The 25481-nt window shown below is 44.1% G+C and overlaps 2 protein-coding genes across 3 annotated transcripts; both read right to left on the bottom strand.

The window, feature by feature from the left end:
* Positions 1 to 2532: 2532 nt before the first annotated feature.
* On the bottom strand, positions 2533 to 6032 carry LOC310869811 (cyclin-dependent kinase 5 activator 1-like; the record flags this gene model as incomplete). The annotated part of the gene is made up of 3 exons (XM_083780750.1): positions 2533 to 3030; positions 4402 to 4764; positions 5817 to 6032. The coding sequence occupies 3 exons, from the start codon at positions 6030 to 6032 to the stop codon at positions 2533 to 2535; spliced, it is 1077 nt and encodes a 358-aa protein (XP_083636876.1).
* Positions 6033 to 13919: 7887 nt separating this feature from the next.
* On the bottom strand, positions 13920 to 25241 carry LOC310869810 (26S proteasome non-ATPase regulatory subunit 11-like). 2 transcript variants are annotated; one of them, XM_083780749.1, is made up of 13 exons: positions 25115 to 25241; positions 23970 to 24071; positions 21711 to 21907; positions 20776 to 20833; positions 20264 to 20458; positions 19976 to 20120; positions 19679 to 19739; positions 19476 to 19538; positions 18917 to 19042; positions 16968 to 17003; positions 16604 to 16655; positions 15967 to 16119; positions 13920 to 15340 (listed from the first exon to the last, which is right to left on the bottom strand). In XM_083780749.1, the coding sequence occupies exons 1-12, from the start codon at positions 25203 to 25205 to the stop codon at positions 15977 to 15979; spliced, it is 1269 nt and encodes a 422-aa protein (XP_083636875.1). In that variant the 5' UTR covers positions 25206 to 25241; the 3' UTR covers positions 13920 to 15340; positions 15967 to 15976. The 2 variants fall into 2 exon arrangements, with proteins under 2 accessions (XP_083636875.1, XP_083636874.1); XM_083780748.1 differs by having other exon boundaries at positions 13923 to 15340; positions 15977 to 16119.
* Positions 25242 to 25481: the final 240 nt, after the last annotated feature.

Raw genomic sequence — 25481 nt, 5'->3', positions numbered from 1 at the left:
TCTTAATAAGGAAGGACCGGTTTGGACCAGACTAAACACGTTTGAACGAGCGTGGATTGATTTATGCCAAGTTTTTGGATCAGAGAGAATCTGTTGTCTCATTCAGTCCTCCGGTGGAAAGGTAAAGACAGAGGTGGGAAGGGCTGGAGAGGTGATACAATAGACACTTGGGACAACAGCCCCACAGTCCCTTGAGTGCAGTGTTGATAGTAACTTCAAGGTGCCATGTTTAATATGTTCACCTGTGGCACCTACTCCTCGTGCATGCCCTCTCGTACATTACACTTCATAAGCTCAAACGCCTATAATATATAGAATTTATTTGTATTTATTTCCTGACTGGACTTCTGTTTGCCAGGAGAGATTGTGTTATGTAGCCTCCCCAGGCCCCCTTGCAACATCTCAATGCCACTTGCACAGAGTGAAGTGAGCGCAAACGTGTTTTGAAACTGAAATGAACTCAATCGTGTGTGACTGCGTGCGTTCTCTGTGACATTGCAAACACACGGCGTGCAGAGTGCAGACCTCTTTTGCCTGGGTTCATAATATAATATGTCTCAGCTTCCATTCGGTTCCCAAACAAACAAAATCCCTCTCCTTGTCATCTCTCTCACTTTCTGCCCCACGTCAGATAATGGAACAGCACCAATGTGGACTGTTGGACAAAGTGCAGAAGGGGTGAGGGGACAAAATAATGAAAGGTTCCCCCACGTAAGCATGGGTCCAGTATTGCATTTCTTCCCAAGTAAACAAAAGAAAATCTGCCTAAGAGTGTGCTTAACAAAACTGTTAAACAGTGTCAAACACTAAACATTGACAAAGTTATTCCAATGTTATAGTCTAAGAATAGAAGAAAACAAGGGTTCCAATTCATAACCTATACTTTTCTTTCAGTGTTTTTCCCAAGTCTCAAGTCTCGATAGTGGTGCACCCCCATGACCAGTGTAAGAGTTCAGTTTTTCGATAAGGGATTATGGTAAACGTGGATTTGGCAATATGTTAGGTGATCAATGTGCAACCTTTGCTACACACAGACATACAAAGTGATCTAATGCAACATGGTTATCGTATTTGATATGATTCTGCCAACCTGATGTCTCTCATGTGGCAGAAGAAACGTCTCTGTCCTCTCTCACACACTGGTTCTTTGTTTGCCTCTTCTGTTTTCCTTACTTCCATGTGTCTTTATAATATTTCCTATATTTTCCACAAATATATACATGAGCAGCTTACAGCGGTGTCATCTGGCATGTGGGACTCACCTTTGGTTGCTTTTGTTTTGTATGACACAAAAACATTCAGAACAGGTCAGAGTGAAGCACGGCGTATCGCCCCCTGGCAAACACTTAAACAATTAGGGTCACGTCTATTTCAATGAATCCTGTTAGCAGCCTCATTTTATAAGCCCTGTGGGGCTGGGCAGCTGATATCAACAAGGAATCTAATCTAGCCCTGTATTGTCAAGAAATCTAATAATCATTCTCATCCTCAATGTATTATTATCCCCTAATGAGCCAAGTGGGGGCCAGGTGTTTGACAGCAGCAAGTGGTCTCTGGTCGTGGGAATCTAATCAGGTTCTGATCAGGTCAGATAAGGGGGCCGGAGGTTTGGCTGTGTACTCCAGACCAAGGATCTGATTTGGCACTGGTCTGTGGTTTGGAAAATGTGTTAACTACCAATCCCCATGTGTAGTTGCTGCCTATGCGAGCAATGCATGTATGGGAGATCATGAGCTGTCTCTGTCACCTAAGTGCTCCTTCATTTAAAAAAAGTGCTGCATCACCCTGATGAAGGCAGTTGTGCCGCAACGGATAGGCGCATTTTAGCTCTTGCAATGCATTAGCCACTTTAAGTTAAAAGCATTTTTTTTGCCATGGTCTCTTCTTATTTGCATTGTAAATGCCATGTTTAAATTCCAACCACTTGCACTTCATCGTCAGACTACTCACTACTGCTATTATCTTTTGGTTTATATTGTTAAGTGTATAGGGGCGTGCTGGTATCTCTCTACTCTATCTCTCGATCGAAAAAATGCAACAACTAACCATTGTGAATAGTGTAAGAAATGCCAGACAGCACCGCTGCTTCACTGTAGTTCTACACTCCATCTGTATACTCATTTGACTCCATCCCTCCACCCTCTCTATACCTTTCCCTCATCCATTCACCTCCACCATCCCCTCCACCCTTAAGGTGCTTTCAGACGGGCATCGATTAACGCAGACGTTGTCGCCTGGATCAACGACAGGTCTGCTCGAGATGGGGGCGCGACAGCGCAAGCGTAAACCTGGACCTGGATTCTAAACAGAATCCAGGTCTGGTCAGTCGCGGGCGTGTGCACGTACAGTAACAAGCATGTGTGTGACAATTTCATAAATACGCTTGCGTTGTCGCCCCTCGACTTCTCTGCGTGTGCAGAAGAAAAACGCAGGTCTCATTGAAAATTAGTTACTAGAAGGCGCGTTAATCGCTGCCCCTTTGAAAGGACCTTTCCACCCCCCCCCCCCCCAACCCCCACCCCCCTCGACCTCCTATCGGTCCAGGCCAATGAGGAGACGAGTCTTCTCCTCCTCCCGCTTGCAGCTCTCGTTCTTCAGGTCGGCGAACACCTGCGTGAAGTAGTGCGGGTCGGTGTTGATCCGCAGCATCTTGCCGCTCATGCGGTCGATGATCTCCAGGCAGCGGTCCCAGAAGGCCTCCTTCCTCTCGGCCTCCACCAGGAAGGGCTTGAGCGGGTAGGAGATCTCGTTGCCCATGTAGGAGTATGAGAGGTAGAGGCAGGTGAGCAGCGCGGCCTGCAGCTCGCGCTCCGACGCCAGCTCCGACGAGACCACGTCGCGGCACAGCATGTAGAGGAAGACCACGTTGGCGGGCGTGATGAAGCCCTGGTCCTGCCAGCCCTGCAGCAGCAGGGAGCGGTCCACGCTGCGCAGCCACAGCACGGGGTCGGTGGGCGACAGGCGCTTCAGGCGGTAGCAGCGGCGGCACAGGAACTCGCCCAGGCTGCGCATCAGCTCGCTGGTCGACGCCTGCGGCGCGTGTGGGGGAAACGTAATGAGGTATATTTAACATTTAAAACTTTAGTTACTATAGTGTGTGTGTGTGTGTGGGGGGGGGGGGTGGCAAAGATGGATGCTGGACAAACGGGGGTGGACAAGATGGATGCTGATGAGAATCTATGCTCCACAACTTAACGACAACTAACGAAAAAAACAAACAAACATAAAACAAAACTAGAACTGCACTCTGTCGAGTGCATACTTGTGCTTGTGCTTGTTTCACACTAGTAGGCCATAAATGGCCAACTAGTGTGCAAGCAGAGCGCACAATTACTTTCGACCGCTGTAAACTGTCAAATCTCAGTATATCTGTGAAGGAACGTTTGAAATGTATAATTATTAGGTGTAACTATTTGCTACCTACCTACTTTATGCATATAAACACCTAGTATTATTAAGTATGGTTCAAGTTTCTATCTATATAAGAAATACAGTTTTATCGATGTAGATATATTCTACCAAAACCAATAATTATGCATTAATGGCTATATCAGAGCCTGTGTTTTCATACTACAATAATAACACCACCCTATGATAGAATGGGTTTAGATCAATATGTGTTGCAGTGGGTCAGAACATCATTAGCGATGCTCAGGTTGAGTGTGAAAGAGGAATGCAGGGTCCAGGGACCATAGCTATTTTTGTGATCTAATGATTTCTCTTGAGGGCTGAGGGAGGGCTATTGCTCAAGATTGGAGGTTTCCCTGTTCCTTTTATATTGGATTGGAGGAAGGCAGCCCAATGTGTATAGGCACTGCAGTGGAGGATACACATAATCAATTACGACCAGTCCGCCAAGACCAAACAAAAATCACACCCGTGTGAACTGAGTGGTGCAACTCCCCTCTCCCCCCCCCCCCCCCCCTCCACCTCCTCTCTCTCTCTCTCTCTCTCTCTCTCTCTCTCTCATTACAGCAGTACAGCACTCTCTCTCTGTTGCTGTACAACAGCGCCCCTACTGGTACTAATAGTCATACTCGTGCTCATTAACACATAGGCGGACGAACACGGACGACACCACTCAAAAATGTATAAGTTAACAAAAGAAACAGAAAATGGTATAGACCAGTGGTTCTCAAACGTTTTAGCCTGTATGTCACCCAAAACCGAAATAACATATTTGCCCGGGCCCCAAACTAATAGCAGATCTACAAGATCACAACGCATCGCTTAATTCACACAACGTTGTGAGCTTGCAGATTGGCTATTTTCACTACTTCTTAAATATTTGTTCTAATTCATGGAAATGTATTCATTCATTAAATTGCTGAAAAAAATAATCGATTATTTTTCTTTTTTTAAGTGTTATAGACGGCATTTTCTTTTTGACCACCACATTACCTGGACAATGACGCGCTTGGGCGTGCCGGCCGCGTTGGAGGACGGCTGGAGCCCCGAGCCCGTCAGGGAGTTCTTTTTCCCCACGGCGGAGGCGACGTGCGTCGCCACGTTGGCCAGGGTCTTGGAGGTGGGCAGGTGGGAGGAGGTAGTGGTGGTGGTGTTTCCATTGTGGTGCTCCCGGGTGGTGGAGGAGGTGGTGGTGGTGGTGTAGGACGAGAGGTTGGCACAGGACTGGGACTTCTTCAGCTTCAGGCTGTCGGCGGAGGAGGCCTCGGAGGCCGCCGTGACCACGTGATGTCCGTCCTGCGGGCTCCCCTTGCCTCCCCCAGCATCCCCTCCCTCCGACGGTAGCTTCTTGGAGCCCTTTGGAGAACAGAATGGAACCCGGAAGCCATTATAACTGTGGTTTTCAAACTTTTTTATATTTGAGCCACAAACCATGCACCATTTGATGACATTTCACCTTTCAGACCAAAAACGTAGAATATTTTGTTGTCGTTGGATAAGATTTTGTCCACAATTCCATGCTGTGTTGCGGTGGCACCATAGGAGAGACAACAGGCAAACGTTGACAACGTAGACAACAGGCATAACAATTATTCTACATTCTCTAATTGTGTAGACTTGATGAATGCAGAGTTTTAACAATAATTTAACTCTTGAGAGTAAATGGTGCATTTATATAGCGCCTTTATCCAAGGCGCTTTACATACACTCACCCATTCACACACATTCATACACCGATTGCGGCGGAAGCCATGCAAGGTACCAACCAGCACATCAGGAGCAATGTGGGGTTCAGTGTCTTGCCCAAGGACACTTCGACATGTAGACAGGAGGAGCCGGGATTCGAACCGCCGACCCACGGATCATTGGACGACCTGCTCTACCTCCTGAGCCACAGTCGCCCACAGAGTTAACCTTACGGGTCCATTTGGTTTCATTTTATGCTCTCAAGAGTTAAAGATCTATAAGGGTCCATTTGGTTACCAACTCTCCATCATTTAGCTGGGGGAGCACCTGCCACCCCCTCAAGGACCACTGGTGGTCCCGGGGCCACTGGTTGTGAACCATGTGCATTATAGCATAGTTCAATAACTGCAAATGATATGATGTCATGTTGTAATGCTTATTCAATGTTCTGCTAGTGAGAAGCCTGTCTATCTGGAAACATGCTGAACCCCTTATCCCTAAACTACCTTGCCTTTTTTTTTTACATTTTTGAATAGCCAATCTACAAGCTCACAACATGTCGATGTAGACACGTTGTAAAAGGCAAAGTAGTTTAGGGATGAGGGGTTTAGCAGGGGCGAAAATAGAGCCTGGATTTGGGCCCATTTCTTCAAGTTAGCCTATCGGAATACATCTCAGCTCGTGTACAGGAAAGAACTCTCATTTAAAATATGCCACCTCACCTTCCTCTTGGCCGACACGGCCACGATGCGCTTCCATGGCAGGACGCTGATGATGGACGGGCGCTTGAGGCTCTTGGCGGCGGCTGCCGTGGCGCTGGCGCTGTCCTTGGCATTCTTGCTGTTCTGGACGGCCGTGTAGTGTCCCACGGTGGCCGGGCCGTCCTCGAACAGGGCCGCCTTGCGGTAGCTGGGCGACAGAGACAGCACCGTACCCATGGTGGCGGTCCCCGGTGGTGTGTGTGTGTGTGTGTGTGTGTGTGTGTGTGTGTGTGTGTGTGTGTTCAGGGGAGGAAGGCTGGGATGGAGAAAGGATGAGGTGGCGCGTGGATGGGGGCGCAGGTGGCTAGTGGCTCTTTGATTGATCAAAAGCAGACGGTGTTTGAGGAAAACACTCAAACTTAACCTGTGGGGAAATACAAGAAAGAGGGTCAGATTTAACGTGACACACAATAGAACTTTTGCCTTTTAATTGAAACTATACAGAATATCTTCGGATTCAGAGATTTATCTAATGTAAACAACTGGGATAGATTGTTGTTGTCCACTGAGTTATATGTAACAGGACATTTGAATTAGATTTGACTTAGATTTGAATTAGATTTGAAAAAGCATATCACATGCTTTTTGCCCCTTTTTATATACAATTTACAATTTACAATTTAGGCATTTAGCAGACGCTCTTAATCCAGAGCGACTTACATTTAAGCAAGAACAAAGCATGGGAATACATCACATAAAAAGCATTTATCATGAAACATGCGTAAGCTAAGAAAGTAACAGTGGAATATTTATATAGTGAAACTATACATACACTATACATATAAACTATACATCTTTACTACTATGCTATATATGTGTACTATGGCGTGCTATGACTACATACAATACAATTACAGTGCTGTCTACATAACATGCTATACGTCTGTATCAAATGCTATATAATCCAACAGAAATGCTATCTAAGGGTTTAGGGTAAGTGCTAAGGGCCATGATGGAGTCTGAAAAGGTGGGTTTTCAGGCTACGGCGGAAGATTGGGAGTGATGCTGCAGTTCTGACTGCAATGGGAAGTGCATTCCACATGCAGTTTTGGAGCCAGAAGGGAGAAGAGTTTGGGACGTGTGGAGCGTTGTCCCGGCGTTTTTAGTGAGGGTACTTCCAGCTTCCCTGTATATTCCCTGTATATTCCCTGTATATTCCCTGTATATATACAGGTTTAATGTTTGTGCTTAGTTCAATGTTTGTTTTCAAAACGCTATTGACAATGGAAAACTTACATCTTGTCCCTATAACACAAACATTAAATGCCATTAACAATAAAGAGAATTTAATGTTTGTTTTGACACTGTTTGTTTTATATCATCATTACATCACCTAATCATATAGCAACATGAGTTACTTTAATATATTAGCGCCCCTCACTTCACACGGGTGTGATTGTTTTTTAAATCTATTCGTTGTTATACCTTCTTATTTACTGTCTATATGTACTCTTTTGGGGATTGGGGGTTGGGTGGGAGGGTTTGTGTTTGTTTGTTTTTCAGAAAACTTTCTATTTTCTATTTATATCACTGACTGCTTATACCTTTCCCGTTACATTCGTTCAATAAGGATTATGTTAAAATGACTTATTGCCGAACAGACAATTTGCTCACAAAAGCCCATTGACAAAATTATACATTAGAAGTGATGCCACATGACTATCAATATGTTTTCCATTCTATGTATTATGATTGATAAAAAAACAGAAGTTTTTCAAAAGCTAATATCATCCAGCCTAAAGCAATTCCATACATTCCTTCACAGCTGCTGTGGGAGCAGGGGTTTAAATCTTTGAACAGGCAGCTTAGAAAGTAGCTTGATGCTTTGTTTTCATATACCCAGGCCCAGATAGAACATGTTCTCTACAGGTACATGATATACTGTTCGGAATTTAGTTAAAACATATATCTTAAGCACTGCTTAACCAAATCAAGCCCAACACTGTTTTCACCTCCAACGGACATTCTAACGCGTCTGTCCTTTATGGCTTCCTCTACTACTGTGTAGATTGTTGTTCATCAACACCACCACGGCGAAAACGGGCCCCCCTCTCGCCACTCAACCGTGTTCACTTCCACATTATATAAGGACCAAGATAAGGGCATAGAGGCATGAGAAAGAAATGTGCGCAAGCATCCATCTTAGCTTCAAAATGGAAGCCTTGAACGAAAACACCACCCCCCTTCAACACACGGCAGCTTCCAAAATATTAATTAATATGGGCCTGGAAGCTCTACCCTACAGCCGAGACCTATAACTACACCGCTAACGAGTATGATTCAGAGCTGCTGTTAGGCTTTGGCAAAGGCTGCTTTCATATCTTCATTCGATAGGATAATTATTCATACTCAGCCATACACTGCTGTGGTGCATGCAAAATAGGAAATATATAGGCTATGTCGTTTTCGACTTTATACCCTTAGCTATTGATAAAGGCAAACCCTTATATGATTTAGGGGTGGGGGGCCTTTTTATTATAATAAGCAATAATGATACAGGTTGACACATGCAACAAAACAACAGTCCACGCTTGGTGGAGTCTTTATACCTTTAAGTTAATCAATTCATTTGTATCATTCTTTTTCAATTTCATGTAGGCTACAATTACATCTTGATCTCATTTGCATGCTGCTGGCATGCAAATGTGATCCTAATGTGATCTGTTATTGCTGATTCTCTCACCAGTCACCGATCCCTCTGACACAAGCTTGGGGAGCTGTCCAAGGTGCTGGGCGTGAGACCACGGTTTGCTCCGGTATATATATATATATATATATATAGCCGTCCAGAGGAAAGCACTGGTGGAGATATGATGAGGTTCAGTCCTTCCTTCTTGGCGTCAAGCTTTCATTTAAGAATGGTGAGAGTATCTCGCTCGTCGACGAGAATACGGATGCAGTACAGACGCGAAATGTGCGAGCCTCGCAGTGAGTGGGAGGACGTCTTCCATTGAGAAATTAAACATCTAGAGCCCACTATCTGTGTCACGGCTGGTAATAATGCACCGGGTGATGACAGCACAGGTGAGTGAGTCCCCCCACCACCTCAAGCATAAACAGAACGACTATAAATCAACAGAAAGGGGGTGGGAATGGAGACGGAGGGGAAAATGGCTACTACGAGTTCCAAAAATAGACGGCAGCTTATGGTAAGCAAAGCTGCGAAAGAGAGAAAATCTCGTCGTTTTGATGCGGGCATCTGCAGTTATTCGGGTTGGTTGTGAGAGCTAAAAGAAGCGCCGTGATTGGTCGACGCGCGGATGCTGTTGCTGCTCCTCCGTCGCCGTCGCAACCGCTTCGCTCAAGAACGGAAGCGTTGCGATCCCATCTCTCATGGGAAGGTGGTTGCTTTGTGATTGGCTGGATGGTTGTCGAGGCAACCGTTGACTATCGACGGCGTTGTGCACCCCAGGAATGCAGAAAGTGTGTGACAGAATGATTTCATACAGGCATATAGCTATTGTGTTGACAAATGCACATCAAACGTTTCAAGGGGGCAGCTTTGTCTAAATTCATAATTGCCCATACAATGAAAAAATATTTTCTCTGAGATCTTTGAAAATGTTTAACTCTAATTCTCATCCTATGAAATTTACAGTTTTGGAGTGCCTTTATCCTAATCTCATATCCCGTATAGACTATTATTAGGTCAAACTTTTTTTTCTTTTTTTTTTACCTTTCCCGCAAAATATCTAAACTAAGTAAAAGAAGAGGTAAGAGTAAAACCAACGTTTGCCTACAACCCAATAGCCAATCAGAGTGTGACCGTGTATCCCTCTGGTGTATGGGATCTTTCTGAGTACTATCCTCATTGATCCATTGGATGCCGAGATGCCTCGACCTATCAGAAGGCGCGCTGTCCGTGGTGCTGAATTCACCAGGCCTGATGCGTTCAGTGTGAACACTGGTTGGCATCGGGCATGCATTCTACACAAAAACACAGAGTGTTTATTTATCTCCGAGACCACTGGTCCAGTTGAATTGCATTTTGGTACACAATTACAAACGGAAAAAAATAACACAAAGGATTTTACTGTGTAGGCACGTGTGGATGATCTCCAGATGGTAGAGCTTGTGAATAATTTGTGAACTTCTATTTTTGTGTCATTTCCATGTTGAAACAAGCTGCAAGACAGATATAATCTGATACAGGCTACTGCTTGGCTGGGTATGCAGTCCTCCTGAACAAGCCATAGACTGCCAAGTTTAAGAATCACTTCGTACAAATAGGTTAGTAACATATTTAGAGTATCTTTCTGTGGCGTTAAAATAACATCTGTTGTAAACAAGTGTAATGCTTTAGCATGGTGTCGTCCACAGTAACAGTTTTTGTATTGACTGTGAATATAAATTTCAATCAATCACTCATCTCACATTAATATAGTGGACGTTTTGGCTGTAAAAACATGCACTAAGCCTATAAGTTTGTATGTTAGAGTGGGATCCCATGGAGTGGAGCCCCCCCAGCCCATGGTCACCCTCAGGTTGGAAGCTCAAAACAAGAGTCAACAGCAGAATATTGTTTGGCATTCTTCATGGGAGCAACCCATATACTCAGCTGTGTTGCTCATCCCACAAATGCATGTTCCTTACAAATGGGGCCGTTTAAAAGAGAAATAAACAGGCCTTCCGAAATTAACGTCGTTGTTAGGCAATGGTTGATGTCAGCGCAAAATGTTGCTTCTGCTAGGGGGGGGGGGGGGGGGGGGGGGTTGTGTGTGACTTGACCAGACCTTGCTCTGGTCTTGATCGTCTGTCAAAAATCTGGGTGTTATTCTCGACAGCAACCGCACTGTATAGACCAGTAAGACTGGCGCTTTGGCATGGGGGGTCAGATCAACATGGATATCAGATATCACAATATAGAACTTATTTTAACCAAAGAGAATCACTTGTCTTACCCTACCTTTAACTCGTTTTGTTTGGAGCACCCCTGGAACACAGGGTTCTACCACTTAGGGTTCTACCACTTAGAACCCTGGGGGACCCCAGTCAACCATATAAGGTTTAAGTGACAAAGAATACAAAATCACTAAGTCCAAACAGAACTGTGTTCTGTTTGCACTATTTACATTTTAAAAGGGTAAGGGGATGTGCCATAGAAGTGTAATCTAATAATAAATTAATGCATGTGTGCGTTGGCCCCCGTGTGTGTGTGTGTGTGTGTGTGTGTGCGTACATGCATGTGTGCGTTGGTGCCCACGTGTGCTTGCCAGTGTGGCATCACTTGTCCTGAAGCAGAGCCACTACTGTGCTCAGCTTTGTGTATGAGCACGGAATGTGATGTATGATATTAAGAGCGCCCCTCACTTCACACGAGGGTGATTTTTGATGGATGAATAGGTGAAGTATAAAATAGGGTTAAAGTGATCAGACCGTTACTCATTTTGCTGGGGACTCCCTCAACGGACCCCAGGGGGTCCCCATAGCCCAGTTTGGGAGGCACTGATGCTCCATGAGTTGGCATATCAACAATGTAACATTGTCAGGGATGTTCAATTCAATATAATATATAATATAATATCTTTATCACAAAGTGGGGAGTGTTTGCCACAAAGTCAGTGTGATGTAACATCATGGTTGTTTACGCATAGGCTTAATGGTGATGTTCCTATTCAAATGCAGAATAGACGCAAATGCTGCTATCGACCTCGGCTGAGAGCTGTTTGCTGTTAATCAAGGGCTATTTAGAAAAGATATTCTCTTATTAAAGGGCTATAGAGACTTGCCCCTCGGGCCTGCCAATCCCAAACATGTGGAATACAAAAGGCAAAGCCAGAATAGTTTGGTAACAATAGAAGCTACAGTAGGTCTATAGGCCCACATTTGGCTGCTTGTGAAAACCTTGCACATGAGAAGCCGTAGATCAGTGACTTAAAGTTGTAACTATTAGAACCCTGACTAGTTGCAGAAGAGATGGCTATAGGAATATTCTTCAAACGGTCTAGCCTGGAAACCACACGAATCTGCCAATGCAAAATAAAAAACTAATAAAATAAAATAGGCATATAGGCAGATGCCAGATTAGGCCTGGCACAGGTATGGTCTGCCTCCACTCGGTTGTGATTGGATTTTTCTGCCCCCTATGTTGTAGGGCTCAGTATGAAATGTGGGACGGCTTTTTTTTTATCAGCCCCTTAGAAATGCAGGTTCCTAATCCTAACGGAGATTCCAGATTAATAAAATATAGTCTGCCATGCCAGACCACACACAGACAGGGGTCAGACAAGAATACACAAAACATACAAACTTCAGAAATACCCATCCAGCACAACCCATCACCTTAGAGATAAAGACCATGCTCATGGATGAACAAACATCTAGATATTCACGTTGATTCACTCTAAACCCAAACTGGGAAACCCATTCAGGTTTTTTGCCTGCCTCTAGGCATACCACCTCCTTTTTGAGGGGCTCCTATTCCCAGCTCCCAGTGAGGACGCCAAGAGTGATTGGCCGGAATGTGATGATGTGTGATGATTATAAGAGCGCCCCTCACTTCACACGAGTGTGATTTTCATATAGAAACAGGAACTCGGTTTGGCTCCTCCCGTTTCTTAGTTAGTCCACTTCCCCGGGTGCTTCTGTGTTTATTCCTACTAACAATTAGCCTGGAATCCAGACTGATTGGCCAGTGCTACAGGTTTAGGGCAGTGGTGCGGAGTGACGACTAGCAGAATGTGTCTTGAGAGATTACTGCAAGCATCTTATTTCAAGGCACATCTCGAAAAATGGTCATTGGGGCCCCAGACCTTAGAGTATACAGTATATGAATAGAGATGTCACCGGATTTCTCTTCCCATCCACTTGCATTAAGTTGCTCAAAAGCACATGAGGCGATTTCACTCCTACTTCCGGGTAGGAACAGAGTGCATTCTGGGATGGATTGGGCCAAACACATGAACGCACTGGCCGTTCACGCGTTCACATATGAAACAGCGGTCATGTGTCATTTCCCCAATAACATGAACATGCGCAATGCAGTGCTGTCTCGATTTGCAATGCCACTTTTGGCCACTATGTCCATTTCGCCTCAGGGTTTCGATTATATTTATACTCAAGGCCTCAATTACACCTATACATCTAGCATACAACAATGTTGCATGGTAGATGTAAGCAAGTTGTAAGTGTCATGGCCGACCCAATGCATTTCCAATGGAAGTCACATGGTTTGATACATTTTTGTTTGATGCGGGGGAGGGGGGCACAACACAGCCATCAAACAAATGTATCAAACCATGTGACTTCCATTGGAAAAGCATTGGGACACTTACATCTTGCATGGAACATTGTTGTATAGGTGTAATTGAGGCCTAAGCCCCAGAAGCATGTTGGGTAAACACAGAAACTTCCTCTACAAAACATTAGATCCATGTGATAAGTGAACTTTAAAGCACTGGTACCCAAACCTTTTCATGTCAAGGACCCCCAAATTGACGCCAATTAGCCTGAGGACCGCCATTGGAAAAGATATGCCAAGGACCCCCATGAGAGAAGAATTTTATGGCTCTAGCAGTGATTCTCAACCAATTTAATTTCAAGGACCCCTCAGTTTGACATGCATTAGTCTACGGAACCCCATTTAATGGCATTTCTGGGACCCGCAATTTATATTGTAAAATCAATGTTAATTTAACTCCGAGAGTGTACAAATGGAACCAAATGGACCAGTTAGGGTCCATTTGGTTACAAACTATCATTTAGCTGGGGACCCCCTGGAACTCCCTCAAGGGGACGGAGGCTTTTTTTTTTTTTTATCAGCCCCTTAGAAATGCAGGTTCCTAATCCTGGGGACCCCACTTTGGGAACCACTGCTTTAAAGGACCATGAATATTTAAACTAAATAAAACCAATCAATTAGGCTAAAAGTGACAAAGGTAGTAAATATACTTAAAATATATGTTGTGGAAACAATGCAGACATGTCATCAACCTACGGTGACAATGACACAACCCATGTGAAAACAGAAAACAAATACACCAGAATTACAAACATACTGCCATTAATCAACCTAATGTATGACATGGCTTAACATGTATGCTATTGAACATGCACACATAAAACTTTCATGACCGCGAAAATTCACACAACTTCAGGTCTCCGATTTTCTCTCTTTTTTTTATTAGCACTTGTCTTTCTCTATGTCACATGGTAAACCCCTCTAAGTTGTTGCAAAAAAAATCGAATCCCCCAAACAGCACGGTTTGATTTCGTTTCAGCGAAAACCTGGCCCGGCCCGATGCATCTACACCACAAAGCATCTCACAATGCAAAGAGTCCCCTCCAGTCATGCCCTGTACAAACCGAGCATTAAAAAGCACTTTGTGTAAACGGCCAAGCCCTCAAGTCAGGGAGTGGCGCTTTTTACTCTGTTCTTTAGTGTTGTATAAAAAAAGGTGAGTTGGGGTGAGCTGGGGGGGGGGTGGGGGGGTGGGCATAGTGTGACTACATCAGGCCTCGAATAGACAGTGGCGCTTGGCAACGTTATATACAAACTGGAAGTGAAGTGTGTCGGGGAGGTTGGGAGACACCACGCACGCTAGTGAGGAAATGTAATCTCCCTGTGGCTTTCCTCAGGGCAGGGGACAGATCCCATCCGCTCCACACACACACACACACACATACAGGTACATGCATCCACAGAATGCCCTTTGAGACACTTGGTATGTAGAAAGTTGATGTTCTGGGGGGGGCTCCAAGTTCACGAGGAATGAGGACGCTGATGGGGAAGGGGGTTCTCTGTGCGTGGGAGGGGGCAGAGTCAGTGCTTCTCATCCATGTTGAAATGGTATAAGTAAAAGAGGGACATGTTAAGAACAAGATCAAAGGAGATTGGCGATTGGCGAAACAAAACCGAACTGGAACAGAACCATCAAGGTGAGACACAAAAACAGACTCCACCTCTCAAACCTCCTGCCATTACAATCTGACAACAGACCAAACTTACGTTTGTTTCTTTGTAGTTTTTATCATACATGTATGTATAAGTACTGTATATGTATTCATTGATATTTTACAAGGATCCCTGATGGCCAGTGCAGACAAAAACCGAAACAGAGAGAAGAGGGCCCAGTTCCATTGGACAACCAGTGTGTCAAGAAAGATAGGTGGAGAGGCGCAGTGACTGGACTTGTCCACAGGGGGGCACAGTTTTGTTTTGTTTTTTCAGATCAAACACCCTCATCTGAAGGAAAGAAGGAAGGACTGAAAAGAGGGAAGGAGAGTAGGAGGGAGGAGGAGGAGGAGGAATGGGAACAGAGGAGAGCAAGCAGCCGAGTCCTGTCAGTCTGTGGTAACGTTGGTCTGTTTTTGTTTTGTTTTTTCCTTCAGTTGGTTTATTTGCTTGCTGGGTTGTTGAAAGTTCAAACTCCTCCTCTTCACCTCTCCCTCTTCCACCCTTCTTATCCCAAAAGTGAAGTGCGTGTTCAACAGAAGTCTGACAGGCTGACGTCACTCCGGACAGGGAGACAGATGGTCAACAATGTCTACAAGGGAAAGAATAACAAAAACAAATTTGAAAGAAATGCACCAGGATTTAGACCAATCGTTGTCACTTGAGCCGGCCATTCAACTAATCGTACATTAAGAAGACTAATATGAGCATATATCTGTATCGACAAGTTAGTCTCTGCTTCACAGAAGGTGCTTTATGAATACTATGTTTAAAGCAGGGGTCAACGTAGCCCATTGCCCAATGGTCCTGGCGTGAAGATATTACAGTTTGACCACTAACCTCAGAGCTCTTTCCCCATTAGTCAATTAATTTGTGGTGCCAGTTTAATTTGTCACACCACAGGTTTATTAGAATTAACCCCAAAATATGTGTTAGTCTCATGATAACAGCATACATACAGTAGCCTACATGTGTTTTGCGCCGTCACTTCAGCAAAGCAACCACTGAGCACTCCAAAATACTCTCCACATTCAGTTACGTTGTGTACAGTTACAAAACCCGGTTTTGGAAAATCAAAACGATGGTTGTTGATATTTACCACTTTTTATTTTAGGAAGAACGTCCAGTACCGGACATACCAACCATACAACCTATAAATACATACGTTTGCTCATTCTGCAATCAGATAAGATAATTAGTAAGGTGTTTTATCCCTACGAGGACTGACCTATGTGAGCTTCTTGGCTTTGTTGTAGAGAGAGTCGACCACTTTGCTCATGTTCTGAATGGTCTCCAGAGCGGCTTCGTATGTCTTGTCCACCAGTGGCTCATCAAAGATGATCAAAACACCTTCACCTTGGTCCAAAATACCTAGTTTCATTGAAGCAGTCAGAGAAATAACAATTAACAAAATAAGTTAAAAGTCCTTATTTCCATGGAGGGCATCATCAAAAGATGAATTTGGTTGTTGTTCCAATTATACAGGACAATGAGAATAGACAGTAAACAGACGAGTTGACGACAGGACATGCAACACAGGCCTCCAAGCAGGAGTCACATAAGGGATGTTGCATTGCACTATCCAGTCAGCTATGGTGCGCATTAAGTCAGCGATGATGAAAGACAGTAAGATAAGGATAGAGGAATGGTGCCATGGAGGTACACCGAGTTGGGAATCAAACCCAGAACATCAAGGGTGATTTATACTTAGAAGTTTGTGGGTCCCGGAAATATACAATCACAAGTGAGCTTATGTAGATCAACTATTTTTTTTGTGCGTGACATGGCAGTCATTAACCGGAGCCAAAGGAAAAGATTCTGAATAGATGGGATTGGACGTTTTACAGACACGTACCATGAAACTTCTCGTCCAGAATCATCTGTGACAATTTCCTCTCCACATCAGCCTGCCAAGCAGAGAAAGCACACACCTTAAGTCAGTCACCTTTATACACTACACAGTACATAATTCCTGCTGATGGTTCTATCTTAATTTAGTTGTTTCTTTTACCGAACATTTTTGCTAGTTCAGTTTTAGAACCTTGCAAGTATGTCATGTTGTTTGAGAATAGCTTGAATAGACTGGAATATGTCTGGAGATCTGTAAACATTGTTTCTGATGATAATTGGCAAATGGCAACTCAGTCACTGATAATCTATCAAACAGTCAAATTAATGGAAGTGGAAAGAAATATTGCAGAAATGGGTAACACCCTTACCTTAGACAGTTTGATGAGGATGGAAATGTGTTCCATCTGTTGGGCGGGACGGGGAGAAAAGAGGCGAGATATATCTTTATTGATCATGAAATAAAACGTATGTCAATGTACATCTGACCCACTGTAATCAAAAGGATAACGTAAAAAGAGCTTCCTGCTCGTTTGAGAAGTTTGACGTGACAGTCTCTTCGGTAAGCGGATGTGCGTTCTCACACCCAACCAGAGCATATCAGCAGCGCAGAGTGGGCCACGGAGTGGGGGCACGGAGTGGCAGGATTTTGTATTGAGTGGGTTTTAAAATGGGTCAGATATTTCCAAATGATTATATGTCAAAACTGTTCCTGTGTGTGGTGAGGAAGGGGAGAATAGAATGTATTAAGTCTGTCACAAAGATGCAAAACAACATTATATTATACTATCTGATTGACTTTTATACCACTTAAATGGTACAAAAGATCGGTTTCTCAAGATCGGGTAAATTGCCGATCACCAATGGGAGTCATTTGGAGTGAAAATCGGCCCATCACCAATCGATCGGAGCACCTCTACAGAAAAATACTTAAAAATGTATTGTTACTTTTTGCTGCTGAGCGGAGTACTATGGATGGAGCGCCCGGTGCGCAAATGAAGGTGAGCGACGGAGCCGAGGGGAATCAACGTGAGCAAATGAGCAAGCGAGACAACAGCCCCCCTGGAGAAAGAACCGGCGCTTCACCCTGCTCCGCAATGCTCATATGCTCTGCACCCAACCCATAATGCTTTATTCACCATGCAACCATACAAAACAATGCAGCCAAGCACGCAATCAGAACAGACTTGAGCCCTGTGAGACACACCAGAGCGAGGCACCAGCAGAGTGGTGCAATTGCATACGGATAGATTGGAATCGTAATTCATGCCAGATGAGTCTGACACTTGTTCACCTTACCCAACTCGTCACTGCAGTAAGACCTGCGTGCGAGAATGCATACATTTTACAACACAGTCCCTTTCAATGCTAACACCCATAGTTGTACTGGGTGCCCAATAATGTGTTTCTGTCAGAGAGACGGAGAAGGAGAGAGCGAGCAGGGGATCAGAGATGGACAGAAACTGGCTGGCTGGCGTAGCCACCCGGGCACCTAGGCTACTAATCCAGCCTGACAGCATGTCTCAGGTTCGAGTACCGATCCCGACGAACTTTGCTGCATGTCAACCCTTCCCTGTCAAACTACTGTGCACTTATCAATAAAGGCATAAAAAAGCCGCTAAAAATATCGATAAAAACAAGCTGGGTTATTGCCAGTGGTGGCAACTGTCTTGACAGAAATAAGCTAAGCAGCCTCCAAAAACCAAACCAGGCAAGCAACTGAATGAATCGAATCCACGTTAGGCTGGAAATATGCAGACTTGGCAACACTCAGCAGAAAGACTAGCGGTGTCCGTCTACCGGTCCCAAGTTTCCCAGGTAAACACTAACCTGCTGGTAAAAATAAAAAAGATAAACTGTGGTCACCCACAGTTTTAAGTTTTTAAACTTTACACTTCACAGAAACAGAGATGGATAGCCCACAAGCTCAGTATTATATAAACATCGCTGTGTTGTTGCGGGAATGTGTCACATTGTAATTGCTGAATTTGTTCATAATGTAGCAGCATAAAATAGAAAGCAGCGATGGTTGGTTTAATGCGTCCTTTCTTAAAAGTAAGCGTCAGAGACGCAGGATGCAGACCACTCAGTATCTCTGAAGAACACAATCCCCTCCCGGCTTCCCACCTGCGAACAACTATCCAATATAGTGTTTGATGGGGAAGTAATTTAACCCTTTGTGACCCAGATACACTCTGCCGAGAGGGACGTTTCTATTCCATTTCATGATTTAACTCCTGTTTTATTGTCCTGAAGCATTGTAGGCTGCAAAATCACTGAATGGATAAAGAAATTAAAGATATGTTATCACGAATAATACCTGGACTCTGGAGAAGGGCTCTATGACTCTGATTAGGTTCTGTTCCAACAGCTTGTCGTAGAGTTGTCGTAGGTGTGTGCTGATGATAGGGTCGTCCTTCAGCTCTACTTTGTACTCTGTTAGCGCCTGGAGAGAGAGAGAGACGAGCTGGATTAACACATTAAGACCTGATTCTACAAATGCCTTCTGATCAGTTCTCAAACTTTTTCCTGCCAAGGACCCCTAAAATTGATATACATTTGGCCGCAGACCCCACATAAAAAATAAAAAAAAAGAATCCAACGCTTTAAAATGTTGTCAATATTTATAAAATGTTTCAATATATATGTACAAGCTTGGAGCGTGATACAAAGTGACTAGCTGTGAGCCGGGACCAGAGTGGCATTCCGACATCCACTCCGACTACGTGGCGTCCGTGTGTGGTTAGGCTTAGTACTACTTCTTACGCCTATCTTTTCTTCTGTATGTGTCCTGTGCTTCATAACTTCATAACTGCCATGACAATTGATTTCTCAAAAACGTGTACACAGATGATCTGATATGAACTCTGAACACTCACCTTTTCAAAGTCTGCCAGCGACCTGTTCTTGCTGGCTTGTGCCACAGATTTCAACGAGTCTGTCTGCAAGGGAGACAAAGGAGAGATGTTTACAACGGCTTGTTGTGAGTCATGTTGACAGATCAACAGTACCCACGAGTCCACGTCTTGTAATAAATGCATTTTTAAAGATGTAAGCGACCCCCATCTGTGGGCCGGCGTACCTCTCGTCCTGCGTGCCGAAGAGCTAGTTTCCCACTGGTCAGATTCTGGACCTCTTCTGGCCTGAAAGAAAAGAAAAAAAGCTAAATTACACAGCAATCACTGTACTAGCCAATAAAGGAAAAAGCCACTAACAGTCTGTATTGTGTTATAAACAAATTTAGATTACTGCTAGTAATAATATACTATCAACTTCTTTAACAAGAATAGAAAAGCAGAATAGTAACCAAGCATGTTTCTATATAACGAATTAAGCATGGATTTGCAGAGTAGTTATTGCACAATAGTGTATATCTTACAAATTAAGCATGATTTTGCAGAGCAGCATGTATTTGAGCGAAGTGATGGCTTTGGGGTGGTCAACAGAATCGTAGCCCTCGAAGGCTTCATAGAAGTACGAGTAGGCCGTCTTCCAATCCTTCTCCTCTGCTGCATGGATGATCCCTGGAAATCACACAGTTACACGTCGTACTACTGTACGTGGACAAGCATAGATGAGCATGTCAACACTTTCACACACACTCACAGACCTGTACCTGACTGCATGTCCAGTAGTAACACTTTCACACACACTCACAGCCCTGTACCTGACTGCATGTCCAGTGCGGCCTGTAGTTTGGGCGGGCAGTAGATGGAATTGGCGGTGGTCCTGGCGGAAGTGAGGGCGGCGCGGGCCTTGGGCAGGTTGCTGAGGCCATGGTATGTCTTACTCTCCAACAGCTGAACCTCCACCAGCAGAGCCTTGTCATCCATCTTCTTCAGCTCCTGCAGCAGCTGGGATTCTGGAATAATGGTTTAAAATAATATATAACTTGTTAACAGAATGGTCACACGTTTTATTGCCACAACAGAAGTTAAGATGTCCCGGTGTCAGCAAGTCACCAAAGTGCTACCTGCTCACACTGGAATGTATAGGTCAATCTTATCTGGCACCAAACGCTATGCAACGGGGTATAGATATAAATATGCTTCTGCCCTTGTTATAGTTTGTGAGTGAAATTAGCAACAGCAACTAAGGACTGAAAGCTAAGGACATAATTGTGGCTCTAGCAGAAACTTGCAGGACACCAAACATCCTATTAGAACTCCAGACACTCACCTAGCTGTAGCGCTTCCTGGTAGAGCTTTGTGTCAAAGTACAGCGAGATGAGACGGGCCTGGGTGGGACACAGGAAATATGAACAATCCTGACTCTTTGCATTTATTTCAAATATAGCTGTAAAATCATCCTGTCACAGAATATCCTTTAACCATTAATATCTCTCCTCCAAACAAAATTTCTGGTTCTACATTTAATTACCTGTAATAACTTTATATGGCACTTTCTTAACAAAAGTGCTTACTAAATGGCAAATGGTGAACATAGTAAAACAGATAAAATAGGATTAACTAATTAAAAAAATACAAAAACAATGAAAGATTAAGTTAAATGGAATGATAACTATATATTTGTTATTATTATTATTATTTAACTAAATTATTTTATTTGAGAGATAACTGACAATAATTATAGAATAATGCCATGTACTTCAGCTTTAAGTTCAAAGTTCAAATTTGAATCAAAGATTATTTCAAGGTTCCTGGCAGAGGACATGACATCACTTGCCAATATGTATAAATTGTATAACCATTGTATTGTATTGCCAAATTGTATAACCTCAAGTCAGTTGGAGAACGTTTTGAGACATCTAGCAATTCATTTCAGCAAAGCTGTTTTTAAGAGTAACAAGACAGTAATCTGCACGACAATGATCTGGGGAAGCATGGACTGTAGTAACTGTACATGCAAATATAATAGTAAATGGTAAACGGTGCATTTATATAGCGCTTTGGATAAAAGCATTCGACACTAACTCTGGGGGAGCCCGGGATCGAACGGGGGAACCTTGCGGCTCCCATCTGGCCGCTCTACCGGCCACTCTACCCCTGAGCCACTGCCGCCCCGGTGCACTGATTCCTCACCTCTGAAGGAGGCCCTTACATGTTGGCCTACTCCACATACTCACAGCTCCTAAACCTCTCTCTACCACTCACCTCCAGTGCCTGTCGGAGGAAGGTCCTTTTCTCTGTCTTGGCCCACTCGATGCACTCCAGGCAGAGCTCCACCTCCTGGCCCGTGTCCGCCTCCATGTCCAGGAAGAGGTCCAGCAGCAGGCGCACCAGCCGCGCCGCCTTGGCCTTGGAGATGGAGTTGAGGAAGGGACGCACATACTTCAACAAACCACCGAGCTCTGGTGGTGGCGGGGATGACGCACGGATGCAAAGAGTGACGGAAGGAGAGGAAGAGACCAAGTAGGAAGAGAGAGGGGATTAGAGCCTGGCCGCATTTTTGTGTCCGATACAGAAATTAGAGTCGAATATACACACACACACACACACACACACACACACACAATCCCGTCAAATGTGATTATCAAACGCACATTATTTACATTTAATGACCTGTTGTTATCAAACACAACACATTGTATTGAAAGGAGCAAGGATGTGTTTTACAGTTAAAGCTGCCTTCTGGCCAATGGGAAGAGGAGGGTCAAATATCCCTGCCAGCCACGACGCAGGCTGCAGACAGACAGTGCAGAGCAACGCACGCAGCAGAGACAAGCATGCTCAACACTCACGGGGTGACGGGGAAGGAAGAGAAGAGTATCGATATAAAAGCGACTGAAACGGCTGCGAGGCGTGAGGTTGTGACACAAACATACACGTGAGACCAGCGGGTGGCGGATTTAGGTAACCGCAGTTTAGGGTGGATTTGGGTCAATTCAATATATTATAAATTAATATTGGATAAACCGCGGGTGAAATAATGCGGAAAATAAATTAATGGTATCTATCTATATGCTTATGAAAAGCACAACATCTTGCCGTGCGTGCGACGGCGTTAGTAGTATTTTAATATTACATAATTTTCCATCTGGCAGAATTAGCTGCATATGAAGTTGGGTCCTCCTTGCAAAACAACAACAACGTGGTCTGCTACAGGCAGCTATAGTGAGTCTGAGAGAAACTTAAAACTAAGTAAAAGAGAAGGGAGGAATATACGTTTGGCGCGGGACTGGGAGTGATTAAGTTCTTAACCCTGCTGATGACGGATGGATATGCCGTATGAAAATGCGTTGCAATGTGAGAACGTGGACGGCTTGTTACCATGGAAATGGATATATACAACTGTCGAGAGAGTGGTGACTGACAGATTGTTTGTACAAGTATGTATAAATAGCCGATCTACAAGGTCGGCTTGTAGACTGGCTATACTGTAACTGTATATGCTTCCCTGCACAGCGGATTGTGGATGGTGCGGATTCATACATTGGATTAATTAATTAATGCGCTCGGATAATGGTGGGATTATTAATATGCACATGCGGATTTCAGGTGACAAAAAAGCTCATCCGCTGGTCTCTAAATAAATAAAATAATACGTCTAATATGGGGGGGGGGGGGGTGAACACAGCGGAGACAGCGCAAAAATACCATACATTTATTCTACTCAGTCTGTGTCTCATAGGAGGGCTGTGGGCAGTTCAGAAACCCATCCACCAGTGACATCATCGTTTCATCATATTTTTTTAAACAATATATTTTTTTTTAAATATGAAAACGATGGCTTTCATTATTGCATTGCAACTTTTCAGGAATAGAAAGCCTGCAGTTTCTATTAGCTTGGATTCCACATCGATGTCGTCACTGCCCAAAGCCCTCTCATGAGACACAGACTGAGTAGAAAAACATTGTGGAATTTTATCATGAACATGAAGTTAAGTTGAAAAGTGGTCCTTTGATTGGTACCAAGATGGAACTGGCTATTGAACCTTAAACATGTAGGTTACCATAATTCGATTTAGGAACAAAACCTGAGCCAAGACTTGCATTGAAAGACTAAAGGAAGCCAAGCACCATGAGGCAAAACGCAATTGAAGCCCAAAACGGCACCTCATTTTCTGATGATAAATCTTGAATAAATAATGTTTTACTGGAACTCCAAGTCAAGCACTTAAGAACAGATGTGTTGATTATCAGTGGTTCTCTTTCAGGCCATGGCCATGAACCCCCAAAACAATCATATTTTAACCCGGGAGCCCCCAAAATGATAGTTGGGACTGGGAACATGGGAGTTGGGGCATTCAATTTTGTTTGACTCCATCGATAAATATTGTGAAAATAGCAGATCTACAAGCTCACAGTCATCCGATTAGTAGACAGCCAAAAAAAACCATGTGGACCACTGGTTTATCACATCCTGTCAGTGCATGCCAGGGTCAGCATAACCAATTGGTTTTGGTCAATTACCTGCAGCTTGTCCAGTCTGGGCCAGCAGACCCCCCAACTCCAAGATGCTCTGCTCTTTCACACGAACCGCCTCCTCATCACTTTCTTGGATGTCCCTTTTCACTACAAAACAAACAAGTGTTTTGTTTACCAGCTGGGCCTGGAAAAATATGTTAATGAGGCCGTCTGTGATATTGCATGTCATGGTCTGCAACACAACTCAATCAACTGGATAACCAAAACCAAGGCCACGAAACGTCACATTATATCTCGAACTCATTCTCTGACATAATGGTTACATTTGGTAGGAAAAGGTCATGGTCAGTTGATGATAAATCATTTGTCATGCATCTCCTGAACTTGTCCGAGACTGAACGCGTAACTAAATCCAGGCTCCAGTCAATGAGTCACTCGGCTCAACTTGACGTGTGATCAGATGTGAGCATCTTCACGTCAGAATAAAAGTGCATTAAAGTGATAATTTTCTCCATTTGATTCCATCTCCCGTTTCTGTTTAACTCCCTATATCTAGATATAGCCCAAACATTTAGATTCTCGTAGAAATCGAAAAAAACCTCTACGAGAATCTAAATGTTTGGGCTAATCTAGACATATAGCCTAAAATAAAATTCAGTGAATGGCTATCAGCCAGTGACTAAATATAAATAAAACTGTAAAATAATAAAATATACAATGATGACAACTACCTGTCTAACACGTTCACGTGGTTCTTGCTCAGTATGAACAAGGACGCGGCATCTATACTTGCTGCTAGTCGCCAATATTAATGACAGCCAAACAATACACGTTAATTTCATTGTCAATCGGCCTGGCAAGACAAGCGGATCGCTGCTAACGTTCCCCGCAAGCTAACGCTAACTAGCCAACTATCAACGAAAAGTTCGCGTCAAGTCAATGAATGGGCTAGGTTGTTAGCATTAGCTTAGCTTGCGCACCGGTACACGGCTGCTGACTCACTGTGGTAGCGAAGGAGACGGGCCAACACAGTAACACACGGGGCTAACTTATAGCCGCTAACAGAACAGGTTCCATGGAAAAACTGGCTAACTACCTCCGCTAACTCCACCGCAAATTGTACGTGTTTTAGACAGTGTCTTTGCGGCAAAGTAGTCTCTGTGGTGCGACGCGGTGCTGCCCACGCTTACCTATAGAATGTAAAATGTCAATGGAGGCATTCCGGTCTGTTCCCATAAGAGACTGTGCTCTTTGAAACTCAGCCACTGCCGCGGCTGCCATCTTTCCTGTCAGCCTGACTCCCTCTCCTCCTGTCCAGTCTTCCGTTCGCCGTCACGGGCACGACAGGTCGATGGCGCCACCTGTCGCTATTTCGATGACAACTGCGGCGCTACCACGCAGTGGTTCGCAAACTTTTACACACACGAAATCAGAATTAAATTTGGTTCCCCAAATAGTATCAATCATTTAGCTGGGGACCCCCTGGTCTGGATCTCCCTCATGGACCAGGACCCCCAGTTTAAGAAACACTGCACACAGAACACATGGAACTTGGGC

The sequence above is a fragment of the Protomyctophum parallelum genome (assembly GCF_964188405.1).
Source record: "Protomyctophum parallelum genome assembly, chromosome: 13".
Classification (NCBI taxonomy): domain Eukaryota; kingdom Metazoa; phylum Chordata; class Actinopteri; order Myctophiformes; family Myctophidae; genus Protomyctophum; species Protomyctophum parallelum.
The sequence above is the reverse complement of the archived record's forward strand: the minus strand, read 5'-3'. Positions and strand labels throughout refer to the sequence as shown.